Below are 18,118 nucleotides of genomic sequence, written 5' to 3' on the forward strand. Positions count from 1 at the left end.
TGATCACTACCACCTCTCTGTTCCTGACTCCACAGTACACACACCCATACTGACACTTGGTTTCTCTTACTCATTCAGAAAACATTTGCTTGTGCACAAATAAAATGCAAAGGGCATGAGATGTTAGTTCCTCATGTGATTTCTGTTTGGGTTTCTCAGGTGAATGTTTGAATTTTGGAATCAAAACTCTTGAGGAGATTAAGTCAAAGAAAATGAAGGAAAAATCCAAGAAGCAAGGTGGTAAGTCATCAGTTATGACACAGACAGTTGAATTTTGCTGGAGAAGAGTAACAAGGAGACTTCTGATAACAAGGACACTGGCAACAGCCAAAATGATCACATAGATTTTGACTTCTGTGGCTTGTTTGAAGTAAAACACAGACTTATTTAAATCAGGGCTGCTTTTTTAGTACTTGAAAGAACTGCTCTATCTTCAGAAATACAACTCCAAAGAACTACATATAAAAATCATATTGAGAGGAAGACCTTTATTTTGTAGTAGATGAATTCTTCTTAGGGGCTGCTGGAATTTACTAAGGTTGACTTAGCCTGGTCAGTCTATATTTCCAACCCTAAAAATTACAGATAGAGTGTGAAATGTAGAGTTAAAAAGGATCACATGGTTGGTTTTAAGTATTGGCTTGCCAAAGCTTGTTCTGTAGGAACCTTGGAGTTGTGTTTTGCAAGTGATTGAATATAGATTTTTAAAGGTCAAATTGGCTTGGTGGCGGTGTGCTTCTGGTTAACCTTACAACGTTAGCCTTTTCGGTAAATAAAAGTAGATTGAGGGCCTAAGTCACTGAAAATTTTGTATTTTATTTTTACCTTGTGCCCAAAGTAGATAAGAGATAGGGATGATCTCCTTTCCCCCACCCTACCCCAATTCACTGTAGGCAAATAGGAACAGAAAAACTGGCTTATAGTCATCCAGTGGTCGGTATTGAACTTAACTGATCACAGAAACAAAATTTCTTGGCTTATAATAGCTTTATTTTCCATAAATTATTTGCTGTTCTTTGACTTGCTTTATTCAGAAGGTTCTTCCGGAGTTCCCAGTCTTTTACTCCAACCTCAGCCCATTCCAGGTCCTGAAAAAGAGAATGTCCGGACTGTAGTGAGGACAGTAACTCTTTCCAGCAAACAAGGTGAGGTATAGGTAGGTCTAGGTTGAGAGTTGTCAGGCTGCCACTTTTTAATTGAGCGAGCCAAGTCCTTGAGTGTAGTGTGCCTTTGATGGGTTTGCAGGAAGACCTTAGTTATGTTGGTCAGATAGAAGGATGAAAAAGAAAAATCAGTGCATTTGACTCTTTAAAGGTTGAAATTCTTGCTCAAGCAGCTCTCATATTTAGGTATATTTAATTTTAAATTTATTCTTTATCTGTATCCGTTCAGCAAATTTATTGACTGCCCATTATGGGTAAAGAACTATAGTAAACTTTATAAATTCTAGAAAAATGTAGGACTTTTCCCTTAAGAGTTTTAAACCTGGTAAGAAATATGACACAAGTAATTGTAGTATACAGATATATTTAAATGTGCTGTTCAAACAACAAAGAACTAGAGGAAAGAGAGCTCACTTGCAAAAGTATAGCTTAGGTTTGGTAAGCAATTGATTATAACACACCTGTTTTCATGTACTTGGCTGCTGTTAATAATTAGGACTGTATTACCGATTCCCTTTGGGCTGTGCATTTGGCTATTTAAATTACTATTTAATAGATTAAATCTTTTTTTACACCATATGACAATCTTAATACTGAGATCTGACTTTCAAGAGACTTTCTGGGTGGGCTTAAGACATCAGAACATATTTTGTACCCATTATTATTACTGAATACAGAAAAATTAGCTAATTTAGAGAAATTCTGTTTTTTGCCATTTCAGGAGAAGAACCCTTGGTAAGATTGAGTCTCACTGAAAGACTGGGAAAACGAAAATTTTCAGTAGGTGAGATGAATTTTGTGCAGATCCTTTGTTTTCTTCTGTTCATGCATTAACATGATAATGTTCCCCCAAACTGCCTTTATACAATGTCCTGTCGATATTAATTTATTTGCTGGTCCCTCTGAATGCTTGGCTGAAAGAACTTAGAAAATTCTTTGTTTTTCACATGTGCATTATACCTGTTACTGATTTACAGAAATTTAAAGTGTTAGAATTTAAGTAGATTATAACCAGCTTTATAGAAGGTACTCTGTTGAAAAAACAGTAAAGAAGATACTTCTTTGTTTCTTTGGACAAATGAAATTTGAGTTTTTTAGAGGGGAAAAAAGTGTCCGGTTAATATAATTTGGTCCCTGAGTTTACTGATGCTATTTTATGTTTAGGGAAGTGTTTTATCATATTATTGAATTGTTATGTATATACTCTAATGTATCTGTCTCAAAAGAATTTTGAAAATTTTGTCTGATTTCAGCTATTTCTTCATATTTTCCTTAAAGTATGGTTACAAATATGAAATATTACCTATTTTGTGTTATCTTTGATACCATTTTCACTGCCTAAGAAGTTTTAGGTAAAAAATAACAGCTTTTTAAATTCCACATACAGGGGCGCCTGGGTGGCTCAGTGGGTTAAGCCGCTGCCTTCGGCTCAGGTCATGATCTCAGGGTCCTGGGATCGAGTCCCGCATCGGGCTCTCTGCTCAGCAGGGAGCCTGCTTCCCTCTCTCTCTCTCTCTGCCTGCCTCTCCATCTACTTGTGATCTCTCTCTGTCAAATAAATAAAAAAATCTTTAAAAAAAAAAAAATAAAATAAAAAAATAAAAAAAAATAAATTCCACATACATATAAACTTTGTTATTTTTTGGTCTCACATTTAAATTATAAATAGAATAGAGAGAAAATCATACCCTGTGTAGGGTCTTTCGAATTTTTAATGGGATGCCGCAAAGATTATCTTTAGTTGAGCAATGTGAAAAACAATTTTTAACTTGTGACATTTAATCAACTCATATTGAACAGTATAATATAATAAACCATGAGTCAGGAAACTTGGTAAGGTCTTGGCTCTGTCACTAACTGGTGACGAGTTTTTTATAACCTTAGATGTCTTATCTATAAGTGAAGAATGGGGGCTGTTTGGTCTTCCCATTTATCATGTCATGGAAAAATACAAAGATTCCTTTGCTGTCTTCCAGGAACATCCGAGGTGCATTTAAGCACAGATATGTCTGGAATTGAGCCAAGTGGCCATTTAAGATGGTTTTTGTATGTGAAGTTTTTCTCACATATTACTAATGCTGAATTTTTGCCTTAATCAGGGCTTAATCATTCTCCATTTGTAGTTTTAGTCCATTATTTGATAGATGTTGATATGTGCTTCTACTCTTTGTCCCTTTACTCATTTCTTCCTTCTGGTACATTTTTATTCTCTAACATTGAGTTTTCTGAGCACACTAGTGAATGAACACACCATATCAATGCAGAAAACTGACAGACTTATTCTGCATTGTCTCTTTTGCTTGTATTTCTTGACCTTGTTGAAGATTGATTTGAACTAAGTTCTCTCCGTTTGTAGGGGGTGACAGCGATCCTCCGTTAAAGCGTAGCCTTGCACAGAGGTTAGGGAAGAAAGTGGAAGCTACAGAAACGAACACTGACAAAGCACCAAAGAAAGGTACCTTTGTTCTAATACACTGTGTGTGTGTGTTCATGATGCTTGTCCCTTGTAATGTTAACAGACATTGTTCATCATTCTTTTTTGCTCAGGTAAATTAGATTATCTTGTGTCTGCATTATTCTGCAAACATTTGAGTATTTACTCGCTGGATTCTAGGGAGATGCCACTGGATAGAATAAATACCATCACAGTCTTCAGGAACTTACAGTATAATGGCAGATAGGAATATTTATATATATTGTGATAAATTTCATGATGGAAAAAGTACACAGTGTTATGGGAGCACACAGGAAGGGCATCTCTTACCATCTGTCAGGAAAGGGTCCCCAGGACAAATTATATTGAAGCCTAGACCAGAAACATGAGTTAGGAATAGGCAGGTAATGTTGAAGGACCAGAGCCTATGCTGAGGCAGAGAGAAAAATATATGCAAAGGCACAGAGCTAAGAAAGCAGGTTGTACTCAAGGGACTGAGTGTGGTTGAAACATAGAACTGGGGTAAAGAGCATGTTGACTGGAGAGGAGAAGGACATAGATCATTTGGAGCCTTTTAAACCAGGGTAGAGAGTTTGGGCTTAGTAGCAAACCATGGATGGGAAGGTTATGAACAAAATCAGAAGCTCAGATTTGCCTTTTAGAACCACTGGCCTGCCTAAAATATGGAGAAAGGTTAGAAGGACAAAAGTCCTATCTAGGATATGAGTTAGCAGCCTGTTATAAAATAATGTAGACAAGAGGAGTTAGTGGCATAGAATTTAGTGTTCTTAAAAGTTGGTATGGAGAGATGTGGACTAAATTGAGAGATATTTGGGAGTTAGAATGATTACGTGGTTGAAGTTCTATTTATAGAAAGAAGTCAAGGTTGGAATTTGTTTTCCTTTTATGACTTGGCAGTGAAACATGGTGTTAATTACTAAAAGAATAGGTGGTGTTTTTCCCCTTTTATTGTGTTTAGTTTTAACTTGTCTTGAAGATGAGAAACTTTTTTCCACTGTTCCTGTAGCCCAAGAGGCTTTGATGAGTAGATGTTTTCATCTAGGGTCTTTCTTTGGATTCTCAGAGCAAACAGCTTACTTTTTCTTTGTAGTCATAACCTTTTTCTCCTTGCCTATTGATTATACTAAAAATTTTCATAACTAAAAATTACATTTTAAATAGATTGGGGGAGCCTTTTGATGCCATTAAGAGTATAAAAGTTTGTATAGTAATAAAAAAATTATTTCCCTGAGGGGTGCCTGGGTGGCTCAGTCGTTAAGCATCTGCCTTCTGCTCAGGTCATGATCCCAGCGTCCTGGGATTGAGCCCCGCATTCGGCTCCCTGCTCAGCGGGGAGCCTACTTCTCCCCCTCCCACTTCCCCTGCTTGTGTTCCCTCTCTCGCTGTGTCTGTCTGTCTGTCTGTCTCAAATAAATAAGTAAAATCTTTAAAAAAAAAAAAAATTTCCCTGAATTCAATAGTTTTTGCTTTTCAAATCTAAAAAAAGATTATATTTTTTTAAGCCTTCCCAAGTGCTCTAGGGAATCCATGATTCACAGAGGTCTTGTTCTGTGGAAAAGAAAAATTTTAAGACCTTAAGAGATTTTTTTTTTTAAAGTATTTGCATTAGAAAACAAACATAAGCCTAATTTGTGAACTTTGAAAAAAAGGTCTCTGTTCAACTTTTGGTTTTTTTAAATGTGTTTTTTTACAGTTCACGTTTCCAAGTCTCTGAAGGAGCGATTAGGCATGTCAGCTGGTCCCAACAGTGAGGAGGCAGCAGGTAAGTAAACCCTAAGACCAGCTTCTGATATTTTTTTCCTTCCTGTAACAATATTTACTTTTTCTCCGATTTATTTTCTTGTTAGGTTAGGACTTGTGGTTAGGTTAAGGCTTGTGATTTTTGTGGTTTTATATATACGTTTTTTTTAAGTAATTGACAACTCACTAGTATTAATTCTTTTTTTAAGATCTTATTTATTGGCGAGAGAGAGAGAGAATGAGTAGTGGTGAGGGGTGGGGGGTGGGGAGGGAGAGAGAGAGAGAAGCAGACTCCCTGCTGAGCAGGAAGTCTGCCCAGGGACTCGATCCTAGGATCTGGAAATCATGACGTGCACCAAAGGTAGATGTTTGACTGAGCCACCGAGGTGCCCCATGAATCCTCTTCTTAAAAGATGGTGAAATGATGACTTCACCACAGCATTAGTAGCTAGAAACTAGAAACCACCTAAACACCCAACAAAAATTCAACTAAGGTGCTTATGTACAAAAATAATTATTGTCACAAGTCATATTTTGAACAATAATGATTTGAAAAACTTCTCACCTCGTATTGAATGAAGAAAGATTACAAAAGAACACATACTGCTTTTGACCTTTGGATTTAGGGTAAGAATCTTATTTTGTGGGGGTAATGAAGCTTATTTTCTCATTGTAAAAACTTATTCTCAGAAATAGCATCCTTATGTATGAGATGATTCCAGTTTTGTAAAGATAAAAATACATGCCTGGGGAAAACACTGCAAAAATACACCAAAATAATTTTCTTCTCTATATTCTATACTCTTCCTGTACTCTGATTTTTAACGCTTTTAAATCATAAGATGTAACCACTTAGTGTTTATATGTATATAGTTTACAGAACAGTAAAATGAACCTGTACCCCAGCCATCCTGTTCTTTTGTACCTCACTCTTCTGATTGAGCCAGGCTGGCGCCCCTCACTTTGCTGCTTTTTCATTTTTATGTCTATGTTTATGAATGGTGTTAGCCTGTGTTTTTGTTTTTTCATCCTATCCTTATCTGGTTTATATATTAAGATTTTTACCAGCATCATAAAAGGAGAGTCTGATGTCAGACATTCCTACCCCTTTTTTTTTTTTTTTAAGATTTTTATTTATTCATTTGACAGAGATCACAAGCAAGCAGAGAGGGAGAAGCAGGCTCCTCGCTGAGCAGAGAGCCCGATGTGGGGCTCGATCCCAGGACCCTGAGATCATGACCTGAGCTGAAGGCAGAGGCCCAACCCACTGAACCACCCAGGCGCCCAGACATTCCTACCTTTTTGTAAAGAACCTGGGTTTATTCTTCAGAAACTTTTAGAATTTTCTCTGTATTCTTCCCTACTGTGTTGGAATTTTAGTACAGTAGGTCTAAACATGGCACCTTTGGTTTATTCAGCCCAGTGTTCAGTAGGCCTTCCAGATCTGAGGACTTCGTTCTAGAAAACATTGCTCTCATTTCTGAGTATGTCTTCCCACACTTCCTTTGGTTTCTCTGTGCATTCTTACCAGACAGAAGCTGAAATGGCAGGACATAGGCTTCACGTCTCTTTTAACTTTGCCGTCATGCTCTCCACTCCTTGGCTTTTTGTTTGTCTCTTTGTTTGGTTTTGATTTTTGCCTCACCTTCTCTGGTCTTTGCTTGGCTTTATTATCTAGGTCAGGAATTGACAGACTTTTTCTATGGAAGGTCAGATAGCAAATGTTTTCGGTTTTGGTGCTGCAATCGCCTCACAGCTACTGCACCATGCCATCGTCATGCAAAAGCAGTCCTGTGCAGTATGTCTGTCCATCCGTTTGTCCGCGCGGCTGCGTCCTAATCAAGCTGTGTTTACACAATGGAGGCAGAGGCCCATCTGCTGTAGTCTGCCAGGCCTCTTCTAGATGGCTGATTTTTGACCAGCCTTGTCTCTTTGATGCTTTTCAGTTCCTTTGGTAGGGTTTATTTGTGCATCTGTGTCTTGTTTGTTTGTTTTTGAAGACTTACTGGTTTGACAGAGAGATAGCAAGAAGAAACACAAGCAGGGGGAGTGAGAGAGGGAGAAGCAGGCTCCCTACTGAGCAGGGAGCCCAATGCTGGTATTGATCCCAGGACCCTGGGATCATGACCTGAGCCAAAGGCAGACACTTAACAACCGAGCCACCCAGGTACCCCAAGTGCTCCTGTGCATTTATCTTCCAAAGACCTTTTTTTTTCCCTTGTCTCTGTTTTTCTCCTGGTTTTATAGCCTGATTTCGGGCTCCCCTAGAGTTTCTACTTGGAATCATTTAAAAAGAGGAAAAAAAAGTGTGTATTATTTTGTCATCTTCATCACTTCTTTGTTTTGATCCACTTTTAATGTTGTTGTTTCATAGCACTTGGGTTTCCTGTGGCGGTTCTAAAGGTCTTACTCCCAAGTGGTCCTCTCTCCTAAGTGGGAGGCACAAGTGAGGGCTGCCTGCATTGGGGAGGACATGCTAAAAGGCAGCTTGTGGGGGCACCTGGGTGGCTTATTCGGTTAAGTGTCTGCCTTCTGCTCAGGTCATGATCCCAGAGCTCTGGGATCGAGGCCCGCATCAGGCTCTCTGCTCAGTGGGGAGTCTGCTTCTACCTCTCCCTCTGCCTGCCTCTCTGCCTACTTGTGCTATGTCTGTCAAATAAATAAAATCTTAAAAAAACTAAAAATAAATAAAAGGCAGCTTGTGTGGGTTGCAGGCTAGAAGTTTGGGGGCCCATACCATTGCCACAGTAAGAAAGATTCTTTGCTTCCCTGGCTTTCCTTTTGCCTCTTCTCCCCTGTTGTTTTTCTGCTTGGCATTTGTTCATCTTCTCCTCCAGCCCCACCTCCTAACTCGCTCCCCTTCCCAGCAGATTCTCCTCTTTTCCAGGAGCAGTTCCCAGAAGGTGGTCATGACTGGTCCATGTGTGCTGTACGGCATCCTTATATTTCTACCCACGGTCGCTTTTCTTACTAGTTAGGCGGTTTTCTTTGACTACTGGGAAGAACAGATCTCAATCCTACAGTTTCATTTGTTCTTTTTCTCTTTTTCTATAAATTCATATAGCTGCTGTCTTCTCTCAGAAATCCCTCAAGATTTATGCTCTCTCAATGGCAGCTTATTCTCCACTGCTATTGTGGATTTATTCTATTTTTAATGTCTTCTCTGTTGTTTTGATAAAATTTTGGTAGAGTGGGGAAATAAAATCTTCAACCATTCACACAATTCCTTGGAGTGGTAATTTTGAGATCAATCCACCATCTTTAAGTGGGAAAAAAAATTTTTTTAAAGCCTAACGAAGTAATTCAGTATCTGTTTGAGTGCTTCCTATGTACCGTTATACTAAAATATTTCCAGTAATTACATTTAGTCAGTTTTCATGAAGTATCTAGTATGGCTGGAAATGCAGGACATTGCAGTACTGTGGGAGCAGTGCTGTGATCACAGAAATAAACTAGATTGAAATAAACTACATAGAAATAAACAGAGATTGGTGGGTGGTTCTAAATCGAACTTAGTTAAAACTAGGCAGCAAGAGAATGAGACCAATAGGGCACATTCTCTGTAGAAGGCACAGCATGTTCAAAAGATCAGAAGGTGAAACCAAACATGATATGTTTAAGGTTGTTAAAGGATATTTTTTGTTTTGGATCTTTCACTAAAAGCTGTTAATCAGGAGCACCTGGGTGGCTCAGTCGGTTAAGTCTGCCTTTCAGCTCAGGTCTCGATCTCATGGTCCTGGGATCAAGCCCTTGGGCAGGCTCCCTGCTCAGTAGGGAGTTTGCTTCTCCTTCTCCCTCTGCCCCTTTCCCCTCCTCGTGCTCTCTCCCTCTCAAAAAATAAAAAAATAAAATCTTAAAAAAAAAAAAAAAAAAAGCTGTCCTTTAGTTAACAAATGCGTGTGTACGATCTCCATTATTTTTCTGGTTTTTCCCACATCACTTCATTATTTCTTTGAGCCCTCAGTAAAGATGAGCATATCTGTCAAGTATGAAAGTTGCTCTTTAAACAGATGTAGCATGACTAACATATCATTAAAAATAGCTCTTCAGTAGCATGCCTGTGTCTGGGCCTTCCCCATTTTTCTTCTGTCTTGTTACCTGTTTTACTTCTATTCATCCTTCAGATGTCACTTAAACATTACTTCCTCTGAAAAGATTGCCTCGACTAATTCTTAGACAAAGGCTGGGGTTCTTGCTCTTTTATAGTATTCTACTTCCTGTATGAAAGTTGTCATTCATTATTGGGGTTCCTGGCTGGCTCAGGCCGTAGTGCATGCAGTGCAGCTCTTGATGGCAGGATCATGAGTTCAAGCCCCATTGGGCTTAGAGCTTACTTTAAAAAAAAAAAAAACCCACAAATTTAGTATTATCATATTGTAAACTACATGTGGTCAGAGACGGTGTCTTATCGTTGTATTTCTAGCACAGTGTCCCGCACATGTTTATAATGAATGGAAGAATTAATTTATTGCCATTTTGTTAAGATTTACAATGACGGGGTGCCTGGGTGGCTCAGTGGGTTTGGGGCCTCTGCCTTCAGCTTAGGTCATGATCCCAGGGTCCTGGGATTGAGCCCCGCATCCATCAGGCTCTCTGCTCTGCAGGAAGTCTGCTTCCTTCTCTCTGCCTGCCTCTTTGCCTACTTGTGATTTCTGTCTGTCAAATAAATAAATAAAATCTTTAAAAAAAAAAAAAAAGATTTACAATGACAACCATCTCCAACTAATACATGGCTTTGAGATTCTTCAGGGATAAGCTTTTGACTAGAACCCCAACAAATTTTTGCCACCTAAGAGTTTTCTTTGAGGTCCACTACCTGAAATGTGCAGTATTTTAAAACTGAAATTGAAACTAATATGCTTTGATCATTTTAATTACCTGTCTACAAGATAGCGCTCTATTAGGACTCTGCCCTGTTCTAAGAATAGACAGCATAAGTTGTTAAGCGGTGAGCTCTAAATACAGTGACTTGTTTCTCCCGCCCCGTAAAAACAGAGCGAGGCACTAAAGTTGGTGAAATCCATGTGAAGACATTAGAAGAAATTCTTCTTGAAAAAGCTAGTCAGAAACGTGGAGAATTGCAACCTAAACTGAAGACCGAAGGACCTTCAAAAGTTGATGATACTACTTTAGGAACAAGAAGCCCCTCCACCATCAGAATCAAAACCTTCTCTGAGGTCCTGGCTGAAAAGAAACATCGGCAGCAGGAAGCAGAGAGACAAAAAAGCAAAAAGGATGTAACTTGCATCAAGCTAAAGACAGATAGTGAAATTAAAAAAACAGTGGTTTTGCCACCTGTAGTTACCAGCAAAGGACAATCAGAGGAGCCCGCAGGTAGAGCGAAGTCCATGCAGGAGGTGCACATCAAGACGCTGGAGGAAATTAAACAGGAGAAGGCACTGCGGGTACAGCAGAGCTCTGAGGGCAGCACCAGCTCCCAGCCTCAGCCTGAGGCCACCCCAGGGGCAAGGCGGCTTCTCCGAATCACAAAAAAAACAGGTAACACCACAGTTGGTCTGTAGTACCATTTCCCCAGATCATATTTCAAAGTGCAGTATTGCTCAGGATTTTCCTAGGAGTTCTGTGAGAACTTTACTGAGATAACTTTGAAGACCACTGGGTCAAATGCAGTTAAGCTCTTTCTTTGCAGGAGCGCTATTATATACACCTTTGATATTTTAAGGTGTTTTTTGAAACTTTATGAGGACGAATGGGCTTCATCTACAATTTTATTTGTTCTATCTTACCTTTATTTTCATTAAGAAAAGTTATGCTTTCATCTGTTCTGAAGTTGCAGCCTAAATGAAATAATTAATGGTGGTTTTAATGTGAATATAGGTATAAAAGAAGAGAAGAAACTACAAGAAGGGAGTGAAGTTGCTTCCCAGAGCGGGGTTAATAGAACAGAAGCTAAAGAGGTGAGTTTATTTAAGATCATTTCATGGTTTTGTTCATGGCGGGCAAAGGCCAGGTGGATGATAAAATGTGCCTTTTAGTTTTAGCTAATAGATTTCTTTTTAATGCTTTAATAATAAATTAGGTAAACAGTTACACTTTTTTTAATAAAAATTTCATCTTTTTTTTTTTTAAGATTTTATTTATTTGACAGAGAGCACACACAAGTAGGGGGAACAGCAGGCAGAGGGAGAGGGAGAAACAGGCTCCCTGCAGTGTGGGCTCGATCCCAGGACTGTAGGATCATGACCTGGGCCAAAAGCAGATGCCCAACGATTGAGCCACCCAGGCACCCCTATGCTTACACTTTTCTATGAGAATTTTGTGTACTTGTGTTTTTATTTGTTGTCTGCCCCTTAAAATTGTTGTTGTTGTTTTTTAACTAAGCATAATGGCACTCACTGTACAAAAATTGGGAACTTTTATCTTTTAAAAGAATTAAAACCCCGTAATTCCGCAACCCAGATACAACACCCTATAGCTTTTTTTTTTTTTTCAGGTATTTTTCTCAAGTCTTTTATTTATGTACATATGTATGTGAACTTGTTCATTGTCTAACTCATGTTTAGAAAGTAATTGATACCTCCATAGTGTAACACTTAGCAGCCTGCTTTGTTTTTGCTGTATTCATAGTTCTTTGGGATGTCCATTTTTACTGACCACATATTATGTCAGTGTAGTCTGCTTCTGGACATTAAGATTTTGCTTTACACAATTAAAGTAATGAACATCATTGTATATAAATCTTGGTGCAAGTGTCTGATTATTTGGGAGGCATTTGTATCTGAATTAGGGTCATGATTGTCTGTGCCTACAAAATCGGGGTTTTCATTGTTTCATACATCTTTAACTTTCATCTTCAGCTAGGTATTTTCTATTTAATATCAAAGAGCAAAAGCTCTTGTGTTTTAGATCATGTTAAACTTTGCTTGACATGGATGTCAGCCCAGTAAATTATAAACAAGATTTTCTTAATTGAGATAAAATTGACATATTTTTTCTTTTAAACAAATTTTTGTTTTGTTTTGTTTTGTTTTTAAGATTTTATTTTTTAAGTAACCTGTACACCCAGCGTGGCGCTCGAACTCACAACCTCGAGATCAAGAGTCACTTGCTCTGCCGAGTCAGCCAGGGACCCCAAGTTTTTTTTCGGTTGTTGTTTTAATTGAGCTATAAAGCCTGGTAACTTACAAATAATTATCATACAGATTGTTAGAGGTATCGAATTTTAAATCTTTCATATAAATTTACGCTCAGGTTTCAGAAGAGGCCACAGGAGTTGGCATTACTAAAATTCAAGTCAAGAGATGTGAGACCATGAGAGAGAAGCACATGCAGAAACAGCTGGAGAGGGGAACCTCACAGAAGGAGAAATCAGTTCTGACACCTCTCCGGGGAGACGTAGACTCTTGCAATACTCAGATAGGAGAGAAGCCGGTGCTCACTCCTGTGCCGGGCCTCACACGGCACCTGGCAAAACGGCCTTCCACAAAGTCATCCCCAAAAGCAGAGGTGGAAACCTCAGGGAGTGGGGACTCGATATTGAATGTGAAGTGTGCAGCACAGAGCTTGGAAAAACGGAGTAAAGGTAAGTCGTTTTTCTAGTGTGTCTTGCTTTAGGATTTGAAAATTACCAAGTTTCTAATAACTCCCTAGCAGCAAGTTAAATTCCATTTGTGTTGTATACTTGTCACATAGGTGAAAAGTAGTATTTCTGATAATTGTACTTAAAAGGACAAATCTTCTTTCTCAGAATTTAAAATTGCTGTTTAAAAAGCTTTGTCTAAGGGCACCTGGTGGCTTGGTCTATTAAGCCTTGGCTCATGTCATGATCCCAAGGTCCAGGGATTGAGTCCCGCATCGGGCTCCGTGTTTAGTGGGGAGTCTATGCCTCCCCCCCCTTCCCCTGCTGCCCACTCTCTAAAATTAAAATATTTTTTAAAAAAATAAATAAAAGCTTTGTTTAAAGCTCACTTTGGCAGCACATATACTAAAATTGGAATGCCCCAGAGAAGATTAGGATGGCCCCCTTTGCAAGAATGATACACAAATTCATGAAGCATTCCATATTTTTAAGTAAGTCATGGGGACGTAACATAGCATGGTGACTATAGTTAAGAATACTGTATTGCATATTCAAAAGTTGCTAGGAGAGTAGATCTTAAAAGTGCTCACACAAAAAAATTATAACTGTATGGTTATGGATTAGCTAGACTTACTGTGACGATCATGTATTCATGATATATACAAATACTAAATCATTATGTTGTATTCCCAAAACTAATACCATGTTATATGTCAACTATACCTCAGTGGGGGGATAAAAACTCTGTGGTGCATCTTTCCTCTGGTTTTAAAGAAGAAAAACACCAGGGAACAGAAGAACAGTAGCGAAGTCAAGAGCCAGTGAAAAGAATTATTTGAGTATACACTTTATGGCCACATTGTAGTGCACGTTGTTTATGGATTATTTTCAGTTTATGGGTGTGTGTGGTATTTCTAGTATTGCGAAGGAATTTAGATATTCTTAAGTTATTCTCCGTGTGAAAGAGAAATTATCTTAGCTATTAATCAGATATTTTTTTCTCCCTTGCAGCTAAACCCAAAGTCAATGTGAAGCCATCTGTGGTTAAAGTTGTCTCATCCCCCAAATTGGCCCCCAAACGCAAGGCAGTGGAGGCGCACCCTGCTGTCATTGCAGCTGTGAAGCCGCTCAGCTCCAGCAGCGTCCTGCAGGAAAGCCCCACCAAAAAAGCAGCTGTGGTAAGTAGTAGATCTGGCTGGGTGGTATTTTTGCACAGTGTGGTAGGAAAGCAGGGAGCAGTCACTGTGCTAGCTCTCTCTGTCCGTGTGCTACTTCTGCCATTTCCAAAGCATCTTAGTTATTTAGGTTGCTACTGTATTTTATATTCACAGACATTTGTGGAGTGGCAGAATGGAATTTTTTTTTTTAACTAATTCTTAAGGGGGGCAAGATACTTGGCTTATTTCTATACTCAACCTTTAGATGACTTATTCTTGGATTTCCGAGCTTACGGAATGATAACCATGATTCTAAGAAAGTGCCAAAGTAAATGAATACGCTCAAAGAAGAAAAGCCTGACTCCCACTGAGTTACCTTCCTTTTACTTTTTAGGCAGTTGTCCCACTCCTTTCTGAGGACAAATCAGTCACTGTGCCTGAGATGGAAAGACCTAGAGACAGGTAATACCTTGCAGTTCTTCTTAACCAAACTTTAGGTTACTGTATGCACTAGAGAATGACAGTGCTTAAATAAATCTTCAAACATGTCCAGCTTAGCCACTCACACCAGCTTAATAGCCAACTTAAATAAATCTGCTAAACTTCCAATTAATTACAAGAAAACATGCACGCAGGGTTGCCGTTCTTAGGTGCTGCTGTTTATATATTGACTATTATTTTTACAGTGTTTTAAATATCTGTTTGAATGGTTCTTTAAAAAGTTGAAAGTGCCTTATCTCAAATCAGTATCTGTATTTTATTATCAGAGATGACTCTTTGCTAACTGTTCCTGAGACCACGCAGGACCATTCAGTCAATCATCAACAAAGGGCAGGTTTCTAATAATCTTTTGGGTTTTTCCCTTGCAGTCTTGTGTTGCCTCCAACCCAGTCCTCTTCAGATTCCTCCCCACCAGAAGTATCTGGCCCTTCTTCTTCTCAGATGGCCACGAAAACTCGCCGACTCAGTTCCACCTCAACAGGAAAGCCCCCGCTTTCTGTGGAGGATGATTTTGAGAAACTAATATGGGAGATTTCAGGAGGCAAATTAGAAGCTGAGATCGACTTGGATCCTGGGAAAGATGAAGACGACCTTCTGCTTGAGCTGTCAGAGATGATTGATAGCTGAAGGCGGTAGAACATTTAAAAAAAAAACAAAACTGGACTTAGTTTCATCTATTATAACATTTACCCAAGATGATCGTTTCTTTAGTCTAGCATTTACCCCAAATCAGAAGTATACCTCTGAATTACCTGTATGTGTCCTGAATTCCTTGGGGTCAGATTTTTAAAGTCCCCTCGATAACCCATTTTGTCCATTCGATGCCATGGTTTAGCATCTGTGAGAAAAATGTTCTGTCTTACACCTCTCCACAAAAAAACTGAGAGGGAGATCCAAGTCGAAGGGTGCAAGAGAACTTAGTGACTCCTTGAGGTGTTTGTCAGTTTGGGCTCCCCCCCCCTTTGCTGTAGTATTTCTTTTATGTATTGTCTTAATGTACTTATTAATGTAACCTGAGTTTGAAAAGGATGAAGACCAGCTGCTGCCAGTAAGGACCAAATTTCACTCTATCACTAAACAAAAGATCCACTCCGTCTGCGTTAAATTGTATGTCTTTTTAAAAGTATTTGGAGATTCAACTAAGCTTTAGAGAAGGCTGAGCAACTCTGGAAGCTCATAATCTGGACATAACTTTTTCGACCTGATTTCCATGCTTCTGCTGCTCTGTAAGCCTCTGAAGAGCAATAGCTAATTTTATTATTACTGTAATTTTTTTAAGGCTTTAAAGTGCCTCAGGGGTCCTCTGAAACTAATTTTCTATTTCTGGGATTCCCTGGATTCTTAATAAGAGATGGTGACATAATGATTAGAGGAATTCTTTTTTTAGCATGAAAGTTGTCCCTTCTCTTCTTCAGTACTTGCCTCCAACTGGCATTGAATTATCACAGGGATTAAAATCAGTTTAATTTTTTATTCTAACTCTCCCAGCAAACTCCTCTTGCCCAGTATTTATTTGGTGCCCGTTAACCACCAGAGGGGAAAAAAAAAAAATGAACTCCTCCAAGCTGCCAGTATTTGTCTCTGGACTGTAGCAGTACACTGAACTGTACTGTAGCGGGGGTGATTGAGATGCTCTGGGGGTGTATTGTATACCTTCCAGTTTTCTTCATTTCTGAATTGAATTTTCTTTTCTTGATGTCAGTCTCCTTCATACCACCTCAAGGTTTAGACTTGTGAAGGAACAAGTATGATGGGGATAAGAGTCTTGAAAGGAGACATATTGTACATAATCAGAAGGAAGAGGAAATAAGGACTTGTCTGACTTGCAATTTTGCTGTAGGTGGCCAGTTCTGTTTCTCATAGGGAAATCTGGTCCACCTGTCGCGTTGGCTCCTAAGGAACTGCTGTTGTAAGCGGCTCATCAAGAGTTGCACCTCACATAGCCTTGTTGGGAACATGGAAACGGAAGAAAGCCACAGGACTGCCCGTTCAGTCTTGGGAAGAACTGGATGATTCTGCACAAGCAAAAATGACTTGAAATTTATGTATAGACACCTCTCCACCAATCCATCTTCAGCTGACTGAATGTTGTATAATAGCCCTTCTCCAAAGCAGGGGTGGAATGTTCTGGTTTCACCACAGATTTTCTATTCATTTCATTTTTGGAATCCACTTAAAGATTCCAGGTCCCTTTTGTATATAACCTTTATCCTTTTGCTTTTTTAAAAATAATTTTGTTTCATATTTAAAGTCCTTGTATTAGTCAATGATTCATGTTCAGCATTATTTGAACCATTTGCCATTACAAGAAAGAGAAATACTTATTTGTGTTTTAAATAAAACTGGTGTAGGAAAGTCTGGACGTCGTGAGTTAAATGGTCATACATCCCTTCAGCCTAGGATCTGCCTCGATGGGGGTCCAGTCACAATGTTGTTGGTCTCTTGCGTAAATGCTCGAATTTCACAGATAACTGTGTGGCTTTAGAAATTTCTCACAAGGATGTATTGCCAAACTTACAAGTGTGCTGTTTTAACCGCATATACTTCGGGCAAGAATATTATTAAATGGGAGGATTTTCTTACCCAGCACTAATATAGAATCAGTATCCTTGTAGCTCAGGTAATGCCATTAATTTTTCTTAAAGATTTATGGGACACCTGGGTGGCTCAGTCGTTAAGTGTCTGCCTTCGGGTCAGGTCATGATTCCAGAGTCCTGGGATAGAGCCCTGCGTTGGGCTGCTCCCCGGGGAGCCTGTTCTCCCTCTCCCATGCCCCTGCTTGTGTTCCCTCTCTTGTTTTGTCTCTCTGTGTCAAATAAATAAAATCTTTAAAAAAAAAAAGATTTTAGAAAAAGGGCGTGTGCATGCAAGCAGGGAGTTGGGCAGAGGGAGAGAGAGAATCCCAAGCAGACCCTGATGCAGGGTTTCATCTCATGACCCTGAGATCAAGACCTGTACCAAAATCAAGAGTTGGACATTTACTGATTGAGCCACCCAAGGACCCCAATGATTTTTTTTTTAATAAAGGAGAGAGGATTTAGAAGTGATCTTAGATGGATTCAATTAAGAGCTTTGAAGCATGAAGTTATATTTAAAAATTTTCAGAAAAGTCCCAAGTGTTAGTGTGCCAATTTTTTAAGGAAATACAAATATTTTAGCTACCAAAGAACACAGATTTTTTCTAATAGTCTGAACAAGTACAACTTTTAACAAAAAGCAAACAGACTGAGGCTCTTAAGTGACTGGCTCCCCCATTAGCAGGGAGTCTTTTGAGATCCTTTGCCTCTGACCCTAAGCCCCTTCATGCACAGCCTCTCTAAAATAATCTTTTTTTAAAAAATGTATTTTTTTAAGGTTTTTTGTTTTTTGGGTTTTTTAAAAATTTATTTGACACAGAGAGAGAACAAGTAGGCAGAGCAGCAGGCAGAGGAAGAGGGAGAAGCAGGCTCACCGCTGAGCAGGGAGACTGATGCGGGGCTCGATCCCAGAACCCTGGGATCATGAGCTGAGCCGAAGGCAGATGTTTAACCAACTGAGCCACCCAGGCGCCCTAGTATATTGG

General features: G+C 39.1%; 1 protein-coding gene and 1 non-coding gene across 13 annotated transcripts in view; both read left to right on the plus strand.

The window, feature by feature from the left end:
* The window catches only part of ZC3H11A (zinc finger CCCH-type containing 11A), a 42,754-nt gene extending 25,836 nt beyond the window's left edge, over nt 1-16,918 (plus strand). For 11 of the 12 annotated variants that reach the window (XM_032319274.1, XM_032319281.1, XM_032319282.1 and 8 more), the window contains 11 exons: nt 160-240; nt 1,035-1,145; nt 1,885-1,947; nt 3,520-3,618; nt 5,312-5,380; nt 10,354-10,857; nt 11,197-11,276; nt 12,571-12,901; nt 13,910-14,076; nt 14,450-14,517; nt 14,925-16,918. In XM_032319274.1, the coding sequence (XP_032175165.1) occupies nt 160-240; nt 1,035-1,145; nt 1,885-1,947; nt 3,520-3,618; nt 5,312-5,380; nt 10,354-10,857; nt 11,197-11,276; nt 12,571-12,901; nt 13,910-14,076; nt 14,450-14,517; nt 14,925-15,183 (1,832 nt within the window). In that variant the 3' untranslated portion in view covers nt 15,184-16,918. The remainder of the gene's footprint in view (nt 1-159; nt 241-1,034; nt 1,146-1,884; nt 1,948-3,519; nt 3,619-5,311; nt 5,381-10,353; nt 10,858-11,196; nt 11,277-12,570; nt 12,902-13,909; nt 14,077-14,449; nt 14,518-14,924) is intronic. The other variant, XM_032319287.1, reaches the window with a different exon arrangement.
* LOC116576872 lies at nt 13,282-13,387 on the plus strand. The gene has a single exon (XR_004280331.1). It is a non-coding gene; the product is annotated as a U6 spliceosomal RNA (small nuclear RNA).
* Nucleotides 16,919-18,118: the final 1,200 nt, after the last annotated feature.

The sequence above is a fragment of the Mustela erminea genome, chromosome 17, assembly GCF_009829155.1.
Source record: "Mustela erminea isolate mMusErm1 chromosome 17, mMusErm1.Pri, whole genome shotgun sequence".
Taxonomy (NCBI): Eukaryota; Metazoa; Chordata; class Mammalia; order Carnivora; family Mustelidae; genus Mustela; species Mustela erminea.